The sequence below is a fragment of the Simochromis diagramma genome, unplaced genomic scaffold, assembly GCF_900408965.1.
Source record: "Simochromis diagramma unplaced genomic scaffold, fSimDia1.1 OVJJ01000091.1, whole genome shotgun sequence".
Classification (NCBI taxonomy): Eukaryota; Metazoa; Chordata; class Actinopteri; order Cichliformes; family Cichlidae; genus Simochromis; species Simochromis diagramma.
Genome location: NW_024386901.1, coordinates 1,675,984 through 1,692,502, shown reverse-complemented (window position 1 = coordinate 1,692,502; position 16,519 = coordinate 1,675,984). Strand labels below are relative to the sequence as shown.

Genomic DNA, 16,519 nt, shown 5'->3' with positions numbered 1-16,519 from the left:
ACCCCAAACGATTAACTTTAAATACTTAATGGTGGATGTAATTTTAATACCTACTACTAATAAACACAACCAAAATACCAGACACATACTGACTATGAAATCCCTTACCTAAAAGTTGAGTCTGCCCAAGGACAGCCTTGTTGGGTTTCAGTATAAATTGGCACTGCGTGTCTGGAGGGAGACACTGGTCCAACAGAAGAACCCCTGGGCAGTCTGTGGGACTCAGCACATCCTTCCCTCCTCCTCCTCCAAGTCCTCCACAATTGCTCCCAACGTCTCGAATGTGGCTCATCTTGATGCTGAAGGGAAACTCGTGGCCTGAATGAAAGGTCAAAGTTTAGCGCTGGAGGGCCTGGTGTGTGCAGTCTGTGCACCTCACATGATGCTTTAAAAAAAGGGGGCATATACAGCATTGTATTTTGCAACACAGCTTCATAAATTCTGTGTTTGCGTGTCAGGAATTCTGTGTGGACTACAAAACAAAAGATTATGGTAACACAAAAAACCCACAAGAAAACCACGTCCTCTGAAATGTTCCCAGATGGTGAGTTTTGAACCACTGATGCATGCATAGAAGTGAGAAGTGGAGAGTTTTTTCTAAATACTCATTGAGGAAGAGACGCTGTGTTTCTAGATGTCAGTACGTTTTGTTATTCACCACATCCTACATCATTACCCAACTGTTGAACTACTTCTTTTAAGGGTGCCTTTAAAAGGGAAATATTTTAAGGTAATCAAAATCAGCCATATCTATTGTGTGTCCCCGATGTGACTGGAGACCCATAAAAACACAAGAAAGAGACCTTGTCTCCTTGTTCCTTTTCTCCGCAGATCAGAAAGTGTGTGTCTTTGAATGAGGCGCTCAGATTTGCAGCTGGTTGTGACATCAAAACTAGATAAGCACATACCCCAGCTGGTCAGCAGATCTGCCAAAATAGGACAGTGAGCCATTGTTATTTCCTAGCTAGAGCAGCTTCTCCAAACTCAAGGGCCAAACTGTTTGTTCTACGAGCACAACGTGCCAGCAAGTGTTAACAAATTACGCAGCTAATGATATCAGAAGGTTGAGGGAGAATAGGAAATTATGGGAACCAGTAAACAAAAGACTGTGTGTCAGTTACTGCGTTTTTTATGTTTTCTTTTGTTCTCTGGTCCTTACTGACCTCAGATTGCTTTTTTTTGTCTCCATTTTTACTCTGCTTACTTCTTCCCTTCTCTGTACTGAATTTTAAAACCCATGAAATCCCAGCAGGGTCCCTCTTGTTTCTGTGCTTTTCATTTTCTGCTGTCAGACAACACCGTGCCTATGAAGTAGCACGCGCAAACCATGTTCCAAGCTTCCCCCTCTGCACTGATAAAAACCTGATTTTATAAAATCATGATACACGCACGGAGGCCTACGCTGTGCAATGATTTGGCCTCATTTAGATCTAAAATGATCACTTAAAGCAGAGGTGTCCAACTCCAGGCCTCAAGCGCCGGTGTCCTGCAGGTTTTAGATCTCACCCTGGGTCAACACACCTGAAGCAAATTAGTTCATTACCAGGCCTCTGGAGAACTTCAAGACATGTTGAGGAGGTAATTTAGCCATTTAGATCAGCTGTGTTGGATCAAGGGCACATCTAAAACCTGCAGGACACCGGCCCTCGAGGCCTAGAATTGGACATCCCTGACTTAGAGAGAAAGACAGAAGCAAAATCATGGCTGCATCTGATATATGAATGGATTACTGCGCCAACTGGCTGCTGCAGTCATTCATTCACAGAGCGCTACCTAAAAAGGCCGTGGGCATCAACGGCTTAGTTGGATTTAAAAACGCCGATAAAACTGCGGGGTCTTCATGAAGGCTGAAATAAAGTTCTGTTTCATAACCAGTTCGAGGTACCTGTGAGACTTACATAAACTCATTAAAAAGGGGTATAATGTGACTGCTTTAAGCTATTTTTTATTATTTTGTTTTATACAGTGATGTCAGTAGGACTCACCGATAAGTGGATATGGAGGGTCATCCTTAATGGAGCTCACCCACAGCCGGTGGTCTTTAACGCAACCCTAAGAAGAGAAAAAGAGAATCACTTTTAATGAGATTGCAAAAAGAAACTCCTTTAGTAAAAACTGCTCTGACACCACTTCAGCCATCAGGTTTTGCACTGTTTCACAGAGCTTGTGAATCCCAAAAGGTCCATCACTGAGAGCCTCGAGAGAGTTTTGTAGCATCGCACGACAAAGTTTAATATCTAGCGATCATCAATCAGTGGATCCTGAACACAGGCCTTCGGTTACTTACTGATATGCTGAACTGCAGCAGAGCCATGCGGATGACTTCAGTGGTGCTGTCTGTGTTGCTGACCGCAAGCGTCTTGGCCTGGTGGAAACATTTTTGGGTAAACATCACGGAAATATGTAGATGTTTGTGTGATCCGTAAGTTATAGTGGTGCTAGAGATGTTATAATAGCTGTTTTTGTGCTGACAGAGGCAATAAAAACTCACGGGGGATGAAGGGAAACTTACATATGCACAGTTTCCAATATCCTTTGCGAAGATTTTCAGAGGAATGGTCTTTGGGTCGTCCTTCTCTTTTCCCTCACTTATCCGACTGAGTTTGGTGGAAAACAGGGAATGGGAAGGAGGTCAGTGTTATAGCGAGAATATTGTTTTAGAATAACACTTTTGTATAAGTTTATGAATTTGTGTGTTAATACAAAACATTCATGCTGTGGAGGCTTCAGCTTAATCATTTTATTCTTTAAAATCAAATCCTTTCTGGCCCGTAAAGGGGAATCTGATTTGCAAGGAAGAACTTTAAGCTAAACAAAGCATTAGGGCCAAAGAAAAAGAACCTTTAATCAATATGTTACCTGTTGACGAGCACCAGCCACTTGTCCTTAGTCTCTTCAGAGCTGAAATGAAATCAGTGATGTTACAAAACACAATCAGAGGAAAAGTAACTGTCACTCTTGCTTTGTTATGTAACTCCCGCCGTTAAAAACCAGACTTCCCCCTGGAGCCATGACTGGATTCCTCTTGATGGAAAATATAATGGGTGTGTTTGTGAATGGGTACACAGGTGTAGATGCTGCTAAGGCAGGTGCAAATATACGGCGCTGAATACATCTGTACGTGCTGCATGTTTGTGCCTGTGTGTGGTTACTCGCTCTATTTTTACTGAGAACAGCTTTATGACTGAAAGCTGCCTTTGTGCTTAAGCTTTTTATGGATTTTGCGGTAGGGTTCTCTACTACACTGTACATCTGCACCTCAGTACATTGCGTACTTTTCCAGAAATATTCAGGAGTAAGCAGTTAATGGGCTGGCAATGAATACTTTAGAGGAAATTGAGTTACCTCAAGCTTCTCCTGTTTGATCGAATCAAGATAATTTGAAAAAACATGGCTACATTTCACCTTCTAGGAATTCCCATTCTTGGATGTGAACAATTTGTACATACCTGAAGGTGGCTACACAGTTACAGGTGGGCCAGCCCATCACAAAGCTCCTCTCGGGGTTCGTGCTTCCTTCGCACACTTCCTCCATGCAGTTAGCCGTCCACATCTCGCAAACCCGGACCTGAGCCTTCACCTTGAAATGAGTAGGAGACCTGCAAACAAGCAAAACAGCATGCTATATTACAGTGTTTTGTGATAAATGTGATAAGTGCTCATATCCATCAACTGGTTTCAGGGTTTCAAGGCATTCCACCAGGAACTTTTTGGGCATTAAGTGTGGAATCTGACTTAGTTTTCTTTAAATAACTGATGTCCATAAACCTCCTGTGGCATATGGCAATCTAAAAAAACACTTAATATAGAAGCAAAATATTAAAAGATTCAGCTATTCTCAGACGTTAAACACAGGCATGCTCAGTAGACATGTATTTATGTGCCACAGCATCTGTAATTATCGAGGGAGATGATCCAAATGCATACATTTGGCAAACAAACACATACTCTCTGCTTTATGGATATAAAGGCGCACGCACACAGACACACACACCACTCAACTTTTAAAAATTTCCCCTCCTCCCTCTTGCTATCGCTATCTTTCAAACACATACACACCAACACACATTCCTCTAACTCACCCTGGGTTCAGCCACAATGTATTAAAGCCAATTATAGCATACACTCTCTCCACTGAGAGGGTCAGCTCCGCCCACTGGCACATGACTCCCAGGACAGACCGCAGCCATCCTGCTGTGTCTGCACTGAGGGGTTTGTGTGTACAGTAAGTACATACTGTAAGTGTGCAGAGCTTGTGTGTTTATGTGTATGTGTGAGTGTGTGTGTGCTCTTTGCTTTCTATATTTGAATGTGCTTGTGTTGTGTAGTTTGTGGGTGGGAAGCCCCATACTTTAGGCCCAAGGCGAGCCAGTTTGGCTTTGATCTGAGCCAGGCTTCATATGGATTTAATTGGCTGGGAAATAATTATATGCTGGGGGAAAAAATGAGGGACAGAGTAGTAAAAGAAGCAGGAGAGTATGTAAAGAGAGACAGGGGGAAACTCCATCCTTCACAAATTTTCTTTTGCTATGACCAGCAGAGAAACAACTAGGAACAATGAAATGTAGCACGGCCGCTTTTTGTTCCTATTTTTCCCGGTTTATGTCACTCTGTCTCTATTTCCTGTTCCGCCCCCTCTCACACTCACAACCACGTATAAACATCTCCCTGTCATTTCACAAAACACTGAAAGAAACTTACTTGGCCTTGGTGACGAGCAGGGTGTCTGTGAAGAGGAAAAGGTGTCTCTCCTGGATCTGCAAGCCGGTCTTTAGCTGTGTTTGGGCGTGACCCAGGAACAGACGGCCTGGACACTCAGCCAGGAAGGCCTGGACTAGAGGACAAGTCTCTGGGCTTACTGGCGTCAAGCAGCTTTCCCTGGGGGGACAAAACCGAGACAACGCAGATGCAAGGAATGATTTACACTATTGATCCCCAAAGGAGAAATTTGTGGTTTGGAGTATGTGGAAGCATGCACTGAAACAACAGGTTTGGAAACACCGTTGGACTGAATTTCTCTTTGCTTCGCTCAACAGCTATTGCAAAATTGCCACAGAGCTCCTGAATAGCTCACAGAAGCTGCCGAGTGACAAGAATAAAAAAGAGTGAAGAAACATTGTGAGCTTGAAACACCTAAAAAGTGAGCAAAGCAGTTGTAATCCACTGTGAGGATAGAAAGAGGAGATTTAAGTAACTCGTCTGAGCAAGACACTTAAGAAAGTGTGCACCTTTCTTACTAATGGATCCAAATCAGGCTCCCCCAGCCCCTGAGATACCTACCACCATCACGAAACTCAAGAATCAAATGAAAGACTATTAGCTTAGAAGGATGCAATTCAAACACTACCTCCCTTTAATTTGGATTACCACCAGGAAGACGTTAAGGCATAAAATTTCTGCCTGGCATCGTATGAGGAAACTAGCTCCATCCCGGTAAACACTGAGGAAGCTATTACAACTTTAAGGTTGGGAGTCAATGCTTTGCGGTTTTGAAACAAAACCCATGGTATAGCTAAATCTGAACAACCTTGAACGTTTTGTATTATATTGGCCACAAGACCACGACTTTATTTCCACACACATTTGGTTTGGAGGAGTAATACTTTATTCTTTATTCCTGCATATTTTCTTGTGGAGGGTTTTTTTTCCTTTTTTTTCCTTATACAGAATGTGAAACAACCAGGAATCGTGTAAGTGAAAGCAGGAATCCCACGTAGCATGTGAGCCAAGCTGTGAAAAGGCTTAGCTGACCCTCCAAATTTGAGCATTCCTCCTCATTTTTCTCCTCATTCCGACTCTTATTCCCAACGCACGTAATCTAACTAATACAAAAAAAGACAAGATTATAGTTTTAGAACATCAGGGAAATTGTTTGGCTACAAAGAAAAATCAGAAGGGCTATTTTTTAAGACGAGACAAAATCATTTTTTAGAGGAAGAGGAAATCATTTGAGAGCTCCATCCTTTCCTGTTTATTTGGAGGTGGCTGATAAAAGACCCAAATATCCACTTACATACACATTTTAAATCTTTCTCCGCTTTTCTTAGTCTCTTTCATGTAAACAGACGTGTGCAAACACAAACACACACACTCTAATGCATGCACACACCCTCTTCTTAGGATAGTTTCTCACCCCTGATGCCTACCAGGACACATGCAAGGACACACTTTTCTGCTGCAAAAATCTGAGAAAGAACCAATATTTGGAAGCCAGGGAAGATGAATCTCTGACTCGCCAAAGTCCTTCCAGCTACAGCATAAGCGGTTACGTAATTAATTAACAAAAACCAGACGGCCACGCTAGAGTGCTTTCATATTATTTCTCTTTGTGTGTCATCCAAAAATAAATTCAAATGTGGGCTCAGTAAATTTAATTAGGTTCAATGAATTTAGCCAGCAGAGCATCAGTGATTCAGTGGAACATGTTGGCCTGCAGAACCAGGATCCAGGACGACTACACGGGCACACTCACAGCTTAAAAATAAATACTTTCTATGTGACGCAGTTTCATTTCTTTTGTCTATTTACCCTTACCCTCCAGTCATATAACTAATGCATTTCTTTCTTTGCATCGCCTTCATATCACAAATATAAATTCTCCAAAGCACAGCTGATAGCTGGCTCTCATTAAATCTTTCAAGATGGCACCATAACGTAATGTTGCACACCCCCTAAAACAGAGAGGGACACCGAAATGTAGTTGAGAAATGCTTCTGTCAGAAGAGCCCACACACACACACACACGCACAGATCAACATGGACAATAACACCTTCCTGTAAAGCCTCTTTCACATCTCACTTCCCCACAAAAAGGGCAACATCTTCCGTATTCACCGCACATCCCTTCCTCCTAAATGTTAGAGTGACAGCTGAATCGGACGGATGAACAGCTAATGGCTCCAATGTGCATCGTGTGATGTTGATAAATTGAGCGTCCACCCCGCCCGCGCATACATGGCCACCTTTGTTCAGGCACGGCTCCGTGAGGAGAACTGTTGACTTTCTAAAACACGATATGGGAGGGGGGAGCGGGAGTTGTACAATGAGCTGCACAACGCCGCATACTAATGTCCCCGCATGAATATTTAAGCAGGAGCGGGAAACATTTCTGCATGGAAGTCTTATAAGCATAAATCACCCAGTCTGACAGTCACAAGTGAGTTTCATTTACACAGCAAAAACTGACAGATTTGTGAAAAAATGGCTCCTAATCATTAAACGCCTGATTGATGAGGAGTTGAGCGTATCGAGAAAAGAAAACGACACCATGAAACCGAGAACTACGAAGTTATAAAGCTCGAGGGATGGAATTATGAAAAGCAAGCGTTACAGAGAATGAAGAAGACAGAATCGGTGTTCAATAAAAAGGCCAAATTTGAATCACAAAGAAAAGCATCCTCATCACTGAGCCAGACTCTGTTAACTTATTGTGACGGCCCAAATGAAAACCCATCTGCAGAAAGAAATGGAGCTTTTTCACGTGTAAAGAAAAGCCTGTGGCTGTGGCATCTCCTCAGCCTCATGCAGCAAAAGCACCGAGTATTTAAATCATGAAGGAAGATAAGTAAAGCCTTAGTCATGGACATGAGTATGATCCATCAGGTGTAAGTGCTACATACCCAGAGGGAAAACAGCTGGACAAACAGCTGGAACTTTCTATGCTTGTCTTGTTTGTTGCTTAGCTTTCTTTCCACTCATTGTTTCCACTTTCTTTTTACCACTTATTTCCAGTTCCAGGTATTTCCCATTGTAACGGGACCTTAGTGGGGCTAGATGCGCTGTTTTGCTTATATTGCTGTGTCTTGATGCACAGTTTAAAGTCTCCCCAGCTGTCAAACAGTCAGCCTAGACAGAACAGACTGACTCCCTCAGGGCAGAAATGACACTTATATAACTCTGTCCATCTGCTCAGCTTTGATAATAACCCTGAGAAGAACGCTGAGTGTCATTTATGTGTCTCTGTGCATAATCTGTGTCATTAATTTGTCTGCAGCTAATTTGTCTTTGGTGGCAAATCTGCTTTTCCTGTATTAAGTCAACACATGGCGAGAAGAAGCAAATAAATGGAAATGTGTTCAGAGCAAACTTTCAGCCTCGCTCTTATTTCTCATGAAACGCGTAAATTCTGACAGGGAATAAAAATAAAGATAGGACGAAAAAGCAAAGACAGAGATGTCCGTGTTTCCTCTTTCACCGCCTTAAAGGGGAAGCCCAAGCCACAAGAAATTAAAGGGGGAAGAAATCGAAAGGAAAATAATGTAAGAAGCTAAATATTTTATTCATTTTTGTGACCATTCATTAAATTTCAGCACAGTTCAGCAGTCTTCAGTCAAAGCTAGTTTCTTCTTTTGTCTCCTCTGCTCTGCGCAAAGTGAAACAGAGAGCAGAGGAGAGACTGGTGAAGTGCAGATAACGTTATTTAATTTGGAGACCTCCTTCCCCCAACTATAAGAGATGTCACCCGTTGAACCTTTGCATATGTTTCTGTACGAGGAGGGTTGAATCACCAACAGCCTGACCTCTTTGTCCCAGATAAAAGATCTTCAGACAAGCAACAATTGGCATCTCTGTGCACGAAGCAGTGAAAAGAGACCGTCTGTTAACAAGCGGATTTGGGAAGACATCATTTTTGCATAAACACACTCCACTCCGCACCATCGCCCGAATCACAGTGGAAGCTTTTGTTTATCGTGGCATAAAAACCCCAGAAAGCTGCAGTAAGACTGGCAATAAAGAGATTACTCACTTCATTACTCACACATTTCTGAATTACATTCCTACTATAGTTGTAACTAGGTCAGGAGCTTTGATAGGTGCCTTTTTCCTTCTACAGAACAACTCCTTAACCTTCCTAAAACCTGAAAAGGGGACTATTTTGCATCTTTCTATTGCTAATTAGACCCCTAAAAGGATGGAAAACACAAAACCAAAAGCTAAAAAAGGCTAAAAAGCTCTACAGATTTGAAGGAAACTGAACAGCCAGGCAACATCTGATTCAGATACACTATAATAACCATTAACAATAACTCACTAACAACTCACTACTGCACATAAAACAATTAAAACTTGACCTTTTTTTGCTCTGCGTGCATCAGATAGGTTCATAGGCAAAATATAATGTTAGTTCATCCTGACACCAGTGCCCTGATATAGACGAGGAAGCACACACACACACACACACACACACACACACACACACACACACACACACACACACACACACACACACACACACACACAGGGATGAGGTCAGAATCAGGAGCTAGAATTGCCTAGGGGCTGTCAGCCATGATATCCTTAACAGAGCTCATTATTACAACCAGGAAATGATTTTTGCATGATGTGCAAGTGGGTGTGTGTTCTTGAATTTGTCATTTTGAGATCCAGATGTCAACAACCAGGAAAAAAACTGAAAACTGAGATGTTTTTAATTTTTTTTACATTTCTAAAAGTCATTACTCAGAAATAAGATTAGATTTAAGATTAAGTAAAGAGCCGTGTGGTTGTCACATTTATGTGTGCGCGGCTGATAGCACGTGAAAGTGTGAGGTCAGGAGGGGTCCATGTGTATAGATTTCATTGCCTGAAGGTTGAAGGAGACCCTTAATCCCCCGCACTGTAGTTGGGAGGCAAAGGGATGACGTTATACTTCGAGATGAAGTGTGAGAGTTTGTGCACGGAGGTGATGTAAATGGCTGCGCTAAAGGTCCAGAGACCCTTCCGGTGCCTCTTAGGGCTGATGGGAAACACAGGCAAGGACGCATCTCAGGGACAGAGGGGAGGGAAAGAAGAAAAAAGAATCTCTTGTGAAAAAAGACACACTCCAAACAATGGAAACTTCACCATGCCAATTTTTTTTTTAATCCTTCGTTTTGTTTTTTGTTTTTTTCCCCGGTACCTCAGAACTCAGTTCATTGTAGCACTGTTATTTTAAAAAGTGAACAGGAGCCAAAACTCAGCGCTGTTCACTGACTGCACGAGTCATGAGCAGAGGAAAAAAAAGGGGGGAAAGAGTTCAGAGATGAGACAAAAAAACAAAACAGAAACTCAAATCAAAGCCTGAGGTGTGTTTCACTCTGTAGCTGCTTTAGCTGCTCTGCACTGTTTAATATTTAAACCTGTTTTTTTCCAGCTGTTCTCAATACTGAAAAATGAACTGACTGTGAGTGAGTAACAGCTTCATGAACAAGATGAAAATGCCAGACCAACAGGACACTCAGCAAGTCAGTGCTATTCTCAGAGAGGAGCTCTTAAGCATAAAGTTAAAGACTTGACAATAAATCCTAGCCTATAAGGGCAAGAAGTTATCAACTAGAACAAAAAAGCTGCTTACAATAAAAATTTGTGCAAGGAGAGTTTGTAACAGCAGTAGAGCCTTTTTAAAGAACACAGCAGTGATACAATGATGTGCAACCCCACTGCCAAGACCTGCTGGCACATGGATATACCCATTCTAACTGCTTTAATTGGGGCTCCGGGGTTTTATAACAGCCTGCATGTGGTTTGCAAATCTTAACAACAACAAATATGCATTCATAATAAAAAGTGCCCAGTTAATAAAGAAAGAAAGAAAGAAAGAAAGAAAGAAAAGCACCTGCTGCATGAAAGTCACATCAGCCTTTACCTACTCTCAGTCATCTAAGCACTCTGCTGGTAGTGCTACACCCCTGCACACACATATCCGGACCTTAATAACTACTTCACACACTCACTGACATGTTAGGTTCTGACCCCAGCTGACCTCCACCGGCCTCTAAGCCTCCTGATGTGAGGTCAGGGGTTAAGGGTGACAGCTGAGAGCGTCAGGTCAGCTCACACACACACGCGCACGCACACACACACACGCACACACAGGTCAGACTTGGACAGACTCTCAGGCAGCTTCTGTTTGTCTTTCACTCAATAAACGGTCTCATGGTGTCTCACTCTGCATCCAAACAGAGCATCTAAGTTGTCTTTCTAACTCTGTTTAGCACATATGCACACACAGACACACACAGACCCTACAACAACACTGGCCTATTTAAGATTTTGTCGAAATCGTGAAGATTTACCCTCCTGATCTCCATAAAAGCTGCCAACAGCAATTCTCTATAATGTAACGCTGGCAGTGGGAAGGCATCAGGTTTATTCACCAGGCACTCGCTTGTAGGTGAAATCATGACAACATGAAAACTTTCTAAAGCCTCAAAGTGTTTTGAAAAGTCAGCCTGCCTCAAAGTGTTTTTCCTCTAAAAAACCCCCAAAAGCTGGCACTGGCAGAAAATTAAACAGAGTGCATAACAGAAACAAAGTTTCTAGTAAACAAATACCCTTCCTGGAGGGTTTGTAATAGCTTATTTCCGAAACTGTTGAAGGAGGATGAAGGGATTTGTGAGATACGAGGGTGATGAAAAGCCCGATAGTTCTGATGGAAGTGAGGATTTAAAAGCCCTCGATGAATGAGTCAGAAAGGCCTGGCAGTCTTAATGCTGATGTCTGAAGACACTGAATGTGACAGAAAAGGGGAGAGATATCTGAATCTAAGTGATGAAATTAGACACTTTAATGTGTGTCTGAAATACTAAACACCTCAGACCTGGAACCAAAGGCTTCCACTTTTGCTCATCAGAGGCATATATTTTCTAATCAGTGATTTTTATCTCAGCCTCGTAGCTATACTTTCTTTCTTGTCACCTCATCAAACCCACAGGTAAGTACTTTCTAGGAAGTTTGTGACTCAGTGCAAATATCCATCAAAATGCATGAAGTCTAGAAAAGTTATGTTTAAACAATCTAGAAAGTCTGTACGTGCAAAAAATAACAGGTTACTAGGCAAAGAAAGCAGGAAAAGGACTTTTCCTGCTTTCAATACATTAAATTCAGTTTATAAAGCCTTTATAAAGCATGCATGGTAGGGTCAATAGTTTATGAAGAAAAAGGGGAGAAATATGGCACACAGTGGTGACAGCACCTCAGCAGCTCAGTATGTGTGTTTGCTGATACCTGGACGTGCTTCTTGATCTGGTGAGTGCTTTGCTGATGACGAGTGAAGGAGCTGACTGTCGTCTCTGCGCCAGGGTCTTCATCTTCTGCACAGTCAGAGAGAGAGAGGTGAGAGACGTGGGTCAGAGACATTACTTTGCGTCACTGTTTTCGGTTTGGTACAACACGCAATGGTTACAGAGACGGAAGGCAAAGTACAAAGTCAGCACTGCTGTTTAGCTGTGGTCGATGCAGGAAATACAGGACTCACAGAGAAGGGAAGAAAGCGACTAATAGGAGAAGTGACGGCAGTTAAAAAGGAGGGAAAAGAGGAAATGAGCGAGATGGAGGCAGACAGAAAAATAAGTGACAGCGAGACAGAAAAGATGGCCGGAGCTGGGAAATATATCATCGGCGTGTGATGTTTATGATGGTTCACATATTCCCACTGTGGCACGATAAATGGTGCGCTCACTCACAGAAGTATGACAGGCATCCGCCACAGCTATTTCATTTAAACCTACAGCATGCCAAAACCTTGTTAGCTCACAATACCTCCCCCTCCTCCTCCCCCACGACGTACACTACAGTGATTCAATCAGAGGAAGGCAAGAAATAATTAAAGTAGCGACCCAAATTAAATAAGACTCGGCTTCCTGGAATCTTTTTGGAGTTACTTAAGGGTGACATTCCTCTCTTAACAAACTCCTGTTAGTAATAGAGGTCAGAGTTGCTACAGCCCAGCCCAACATGCTGTGAGTTATTGGACATTTGGAAAAAGGAAAGAAGCATCAGCTTCAATGTGCTTATTTTCTTTTTTTAAAAAAGGAACAATAATTCACAGTGACACGTCTTGCCTGAGATGAATATCTGACACCTACAAATTAGTTGAATTGATTTCATGGTTTTGTGGAAACCCTTTAAATCGGGTTGGGTTTTTCCATTCGTTTTGTGTAAGTTTGATAATTCAGTTTGTTTCCACGCAGATTTTCAAACGCACCAGCGACGTTGGTGACAGGTGTCATCTCGTTGTTCTGCGGTGGTGACTGACACGAGGCAGGACACCCTGAAGCCTCAAGTCTTAAATTATGCAGCCTGTGTGCTAAAGCCAAAGAGGAAGTCTGCACTGTAAAGCTGCAGGACAAGTACACATTATGTACCTGTCATGCCTGTCACGTACAATTCAAGAAAGCACATTCTCACAGAAATATCCGAGAGGAAAAAACAAGTCCTACTCAAAGAGATGCATGTGGAAACTCTATTTTCATGAGCATTTTCTCACTCGGTGAGGCTCTGGCTGACAGATTGCATTTCTCACAACTTCCTAAGGCTGAGCAGAGCCCAGTGTGTTGCAGACAGGCCAAAGAGCAGCAATTGCTCAGAGAAGGGAAAGAGAAAGGAGGGGTTGGGGTGGGCTACAGCAACATCATTTGTAAATCCATAACACTATTTTTCACTATAAAATTCCAGGCCTGGAAAGTGGTGAAATACTTAGAAAACACCAGTGTACTGTGCAGAAGTAACTAGTGGAGATCATATGAGTACATATTATATTTGCCAACCATCACGCACATCCTGTTAACCTATGGTCAACTTTTCTAACCCACTTGTTGCTTTCAGAAGGCATTTCGGCACTTTTATGTTCACACTTAGCGCTCACATCCTCCCATGCTGAAAGCTGCAGTTACTTGCTTTAAACAGGCGTGAGGAGGGGGCGCTACGCGTTCGTTCAGCAGCCGCTGGGAATCGTCTGCTCTATCAGCGACGAAGATCTGGAGGGAAATATTTACATGAAATAATTGTAATGCATAGCCCTCGATTTACAGCACAGGCGGTAATGTGGAATGACACGCAAAATTGTGTTTATTTTTCCCCTCTTCTGTTTAAATACTCTATGCTCTCAGTGAAGAGAAGCCACGCAACTAACCGAAGCGCAACATCCATGCCCGTGTTGCCTGTGAAATTAACAAATAATCGCTCTTTATATTTTTTTCTGTTGTTTGGCTTCAGCCATACTTTCTGCACTCAGCATGAAAAAACAAAGTAATGACCCGTTTTGTTTTTCAAGAGTTTTTCTTGGGTAAAAAGTTCAACTTTTTATAGAATAATAATAATAATAATAAATCACAAGTTGGAAAGACCAGAATCCAGTCCTCTGGTTTTGCTTTTCTTTTTTCCACACTTAAGATTACACTATTCCACGTGCACAGGGTGGATCCACACAAGTCTTCCTATCTTATTCATAGCCTTTTCCTTTTTTGTTTTCTTTAGGTCACGAGCAGTTGTCCAAGCATTTCACTACATATCGTACTGTGTATGACTGTGTACGTGACAAATAAAATTTGAATTTGAATTTGAATTTGAATTTCAAGGACAAACCTTGATCAAGCCTGTGAAAAACTGTGATCACATAAACGCTCATACTATTTACATTCACAATGACATGGACGAGGAACAGTCAAGCGTCTTAATTCAGATCCTCTAGACGTGATGCGCAGCACACAGATGAGGGTTTAAAGACTGATTTTTAAAAATACATTTAAAAAAGACACATATCAGAAAATAACACAATGAACAAGCCAGGAACAGAAACGTGCGTTCGGTCTTTTAACTCACTCTTGCAGATACTGCTCTGTGTCTTACATCTCATATTGTCATTCAAAAGTAAAAGAAGACCCACAACAAGCGCACCCGATGCGCAAAAACGCGCACACATGAACAGAAAGTGCGCCTAGATAACGTTACATTACTTCAGATGTACCTTTTTGCTGTCGGGAAGCGCCTTGCTCTCTCCCGTCAGAGAGTCGGACCTGTTCTGTCCCATGGTCCCCTGCTGCGGTGACATGATTTCCATCAAGGCTGTATAAATCCACGGGTCCGAGCGCACCCACGGTATATTCCCATGATACGTAAGTAAGTCCAAAAGTTTATCCGGCGGAGAAGGGAGAGCGAGCCAGAAACGAACCCATGATGGAGAGGTCTGATCTGAAGTATGAAAAGAGGTGACTGCTCTCTTCTGTCTGTGTGTCTCTCTCTGAGCGCTGTTTGCTCTGAGCGCAGCGGTTACGGTGTACTTCGGCTCACTCTGAACTTCAAAGTTAAAAACAATGAGGTACACAGCTTCCGTCCGTGCTTTTCAAAATGAAGTCACTTTTCAGCCCATCCAAAGATATCACGAGACATTTTTGTAAATCAAAAACAAAACTATAACATATATATATATATATATATATATATATATATATATATATACATACAAGTCGATATAAAAATAACAACAGCAGTGGTGAATGGTGAATATTGCAGTGTTTGTTCAAATTAGAAATTCAGTGAGCGTAGACTAGTTGAAGAACAGCTCGATGTCTGTGGAGAGCAAACAGCTTCCGGAAGCCTGAAAGTGGTTTAATAAATTCCAAAGCAGAGGCGGACTGCCGGCTGGAAGCACCGGGATATTTCCCGGCAGCTAAAGGGTCATTTGGCCTACCGTCAACAGTCAGCTCGACTGTAAAATAAACAAGTAAGATTCTCAGTGGGTTCTCAGAATCCACACATCAAGCCACACTCTGCTCTGGCAGATAAACTCTGGAAGCAGTGCGCACAAGACGCGCACAAGGGCGCACGTGCAGAGTCCAGACAAGGCAGGCAACATTTGATAATATTTCAGCTCCCTAAAGCATAGGTGTCAAACTCTGGCCCGCGGGCCAAATTTGGCCCGCAGCCTAATTACATTTGGCCCGCGAAGCCATACCAAATTATTATCAGAGCTGGCCTACTGGTATTATACAGCTAATATATATATTGTTTAGTATTAAGCTTTGCTTGTTCCATATTCAGTTTTTCAGCAAAACGTGTTTGAGTCCATAAGAAAAGATTCATTCTTATATCTAGAGGAAGAATTTTTTTTCAATAAATATTAATGTTAGCCTGCGACCTTGTTCCAGTTTTGAATTTTGGCCCACTGTGTATTTGAGTTTGACACCCCTGCCCTAAAGTAAACGATTGTCACAAGGAAAAGCAAAGATTAATGAGAGAAAGGAAGAATTCGTTCATTTTCAGGAAACGTGCGAGCAGTTTTGTGTAATACTTCAATCTAAGATAGTTAAACTTACTTTGTGTATCACTCTATGAAAAGGTGTCTAAATAATGACTTTTTTGGGCACAGTTATGCTTACAGACTCCACTTTCCCATAGAAACAAGACAAATGCAATAAACATTAAACATTAAAATATGAATATAACTGGTCTGAGAGGCCTGGAACAGAATCAGAAGATTAGCCTGAATAATTGTTTCAGTCCACCGGTGACTCCAACATCACTGATGACTGGTTGATGTAAAAGGAACAAATTTGTGGCAGGAGCAAGTATGCATTTGTGAGAGAGGGTGGATGTCAGTGACAACACTGAAAACACTATGATGGCACCAGGATGCTAAAAATTATGATTATGTAAATTATTGCTTGCAATGTCCCTTCCACAGACACATGTCAGTAAAAACAAAATAAAAGAATCTTGTTTCAAGCATTTGAATTGACTTCAGTGCAGTTTTTGTATTGCA

General features: G+C 42.0%; 1 protein-coding gene across 2 annotated transcripts in view; it reads right to left on the bottom strand.

The window, feature by feature from the left end:
- The window catches only part of arhgap20 (Rho GTPase activating protein 20), a 45,530-nt gene extending 30,488 nt beyond the window's left edge, over positions 1-15,042 (bottom strand). For both annotated transcript variants that reach the window (XR_005696238.1, XM_040034731.1), the window contains exons 1-9: positions 14,726-15,042; positions 11,986-12,071; positions 4,702-4,878; positions 3,450-3,599; positions 2,860-2,901; positions 2,513-2,597; positions 2,288-2,365; positions 1,986-2,052; positions 109-318 (exon numbers count right to left, since the gene is read on the bottom strand). Coding sequence is in view for 1 of the 2 variants with exons in the window: in XM_040034731.1 (XP_039890665.1) it covers positions 109-318; positions 1,986-2,052; positions 2,288-2,365; positions 2,513-2,597; positions 2,860-2,901; positions 3,450-3,599; positions 4,702-4,878; positions 11,986-12,071; positions 14,726-14,818 (988 nt within the window). In the remaining variant the exon portion in view is untranslated. The remainder of the gene's footprint in view (positions 1-108; positions 319-1,985; positions 2,053-2,287; positions 2,366-2,512; positions 2,598-2,859; positions 2,902-3,449; positions 3,600-4,701; positions 4,879-11,985; positions 12,072-14,725) is intronic.
- Between the last annotated feature and the right edge of the window lie 1,477 nt (positions 15,043-16,519).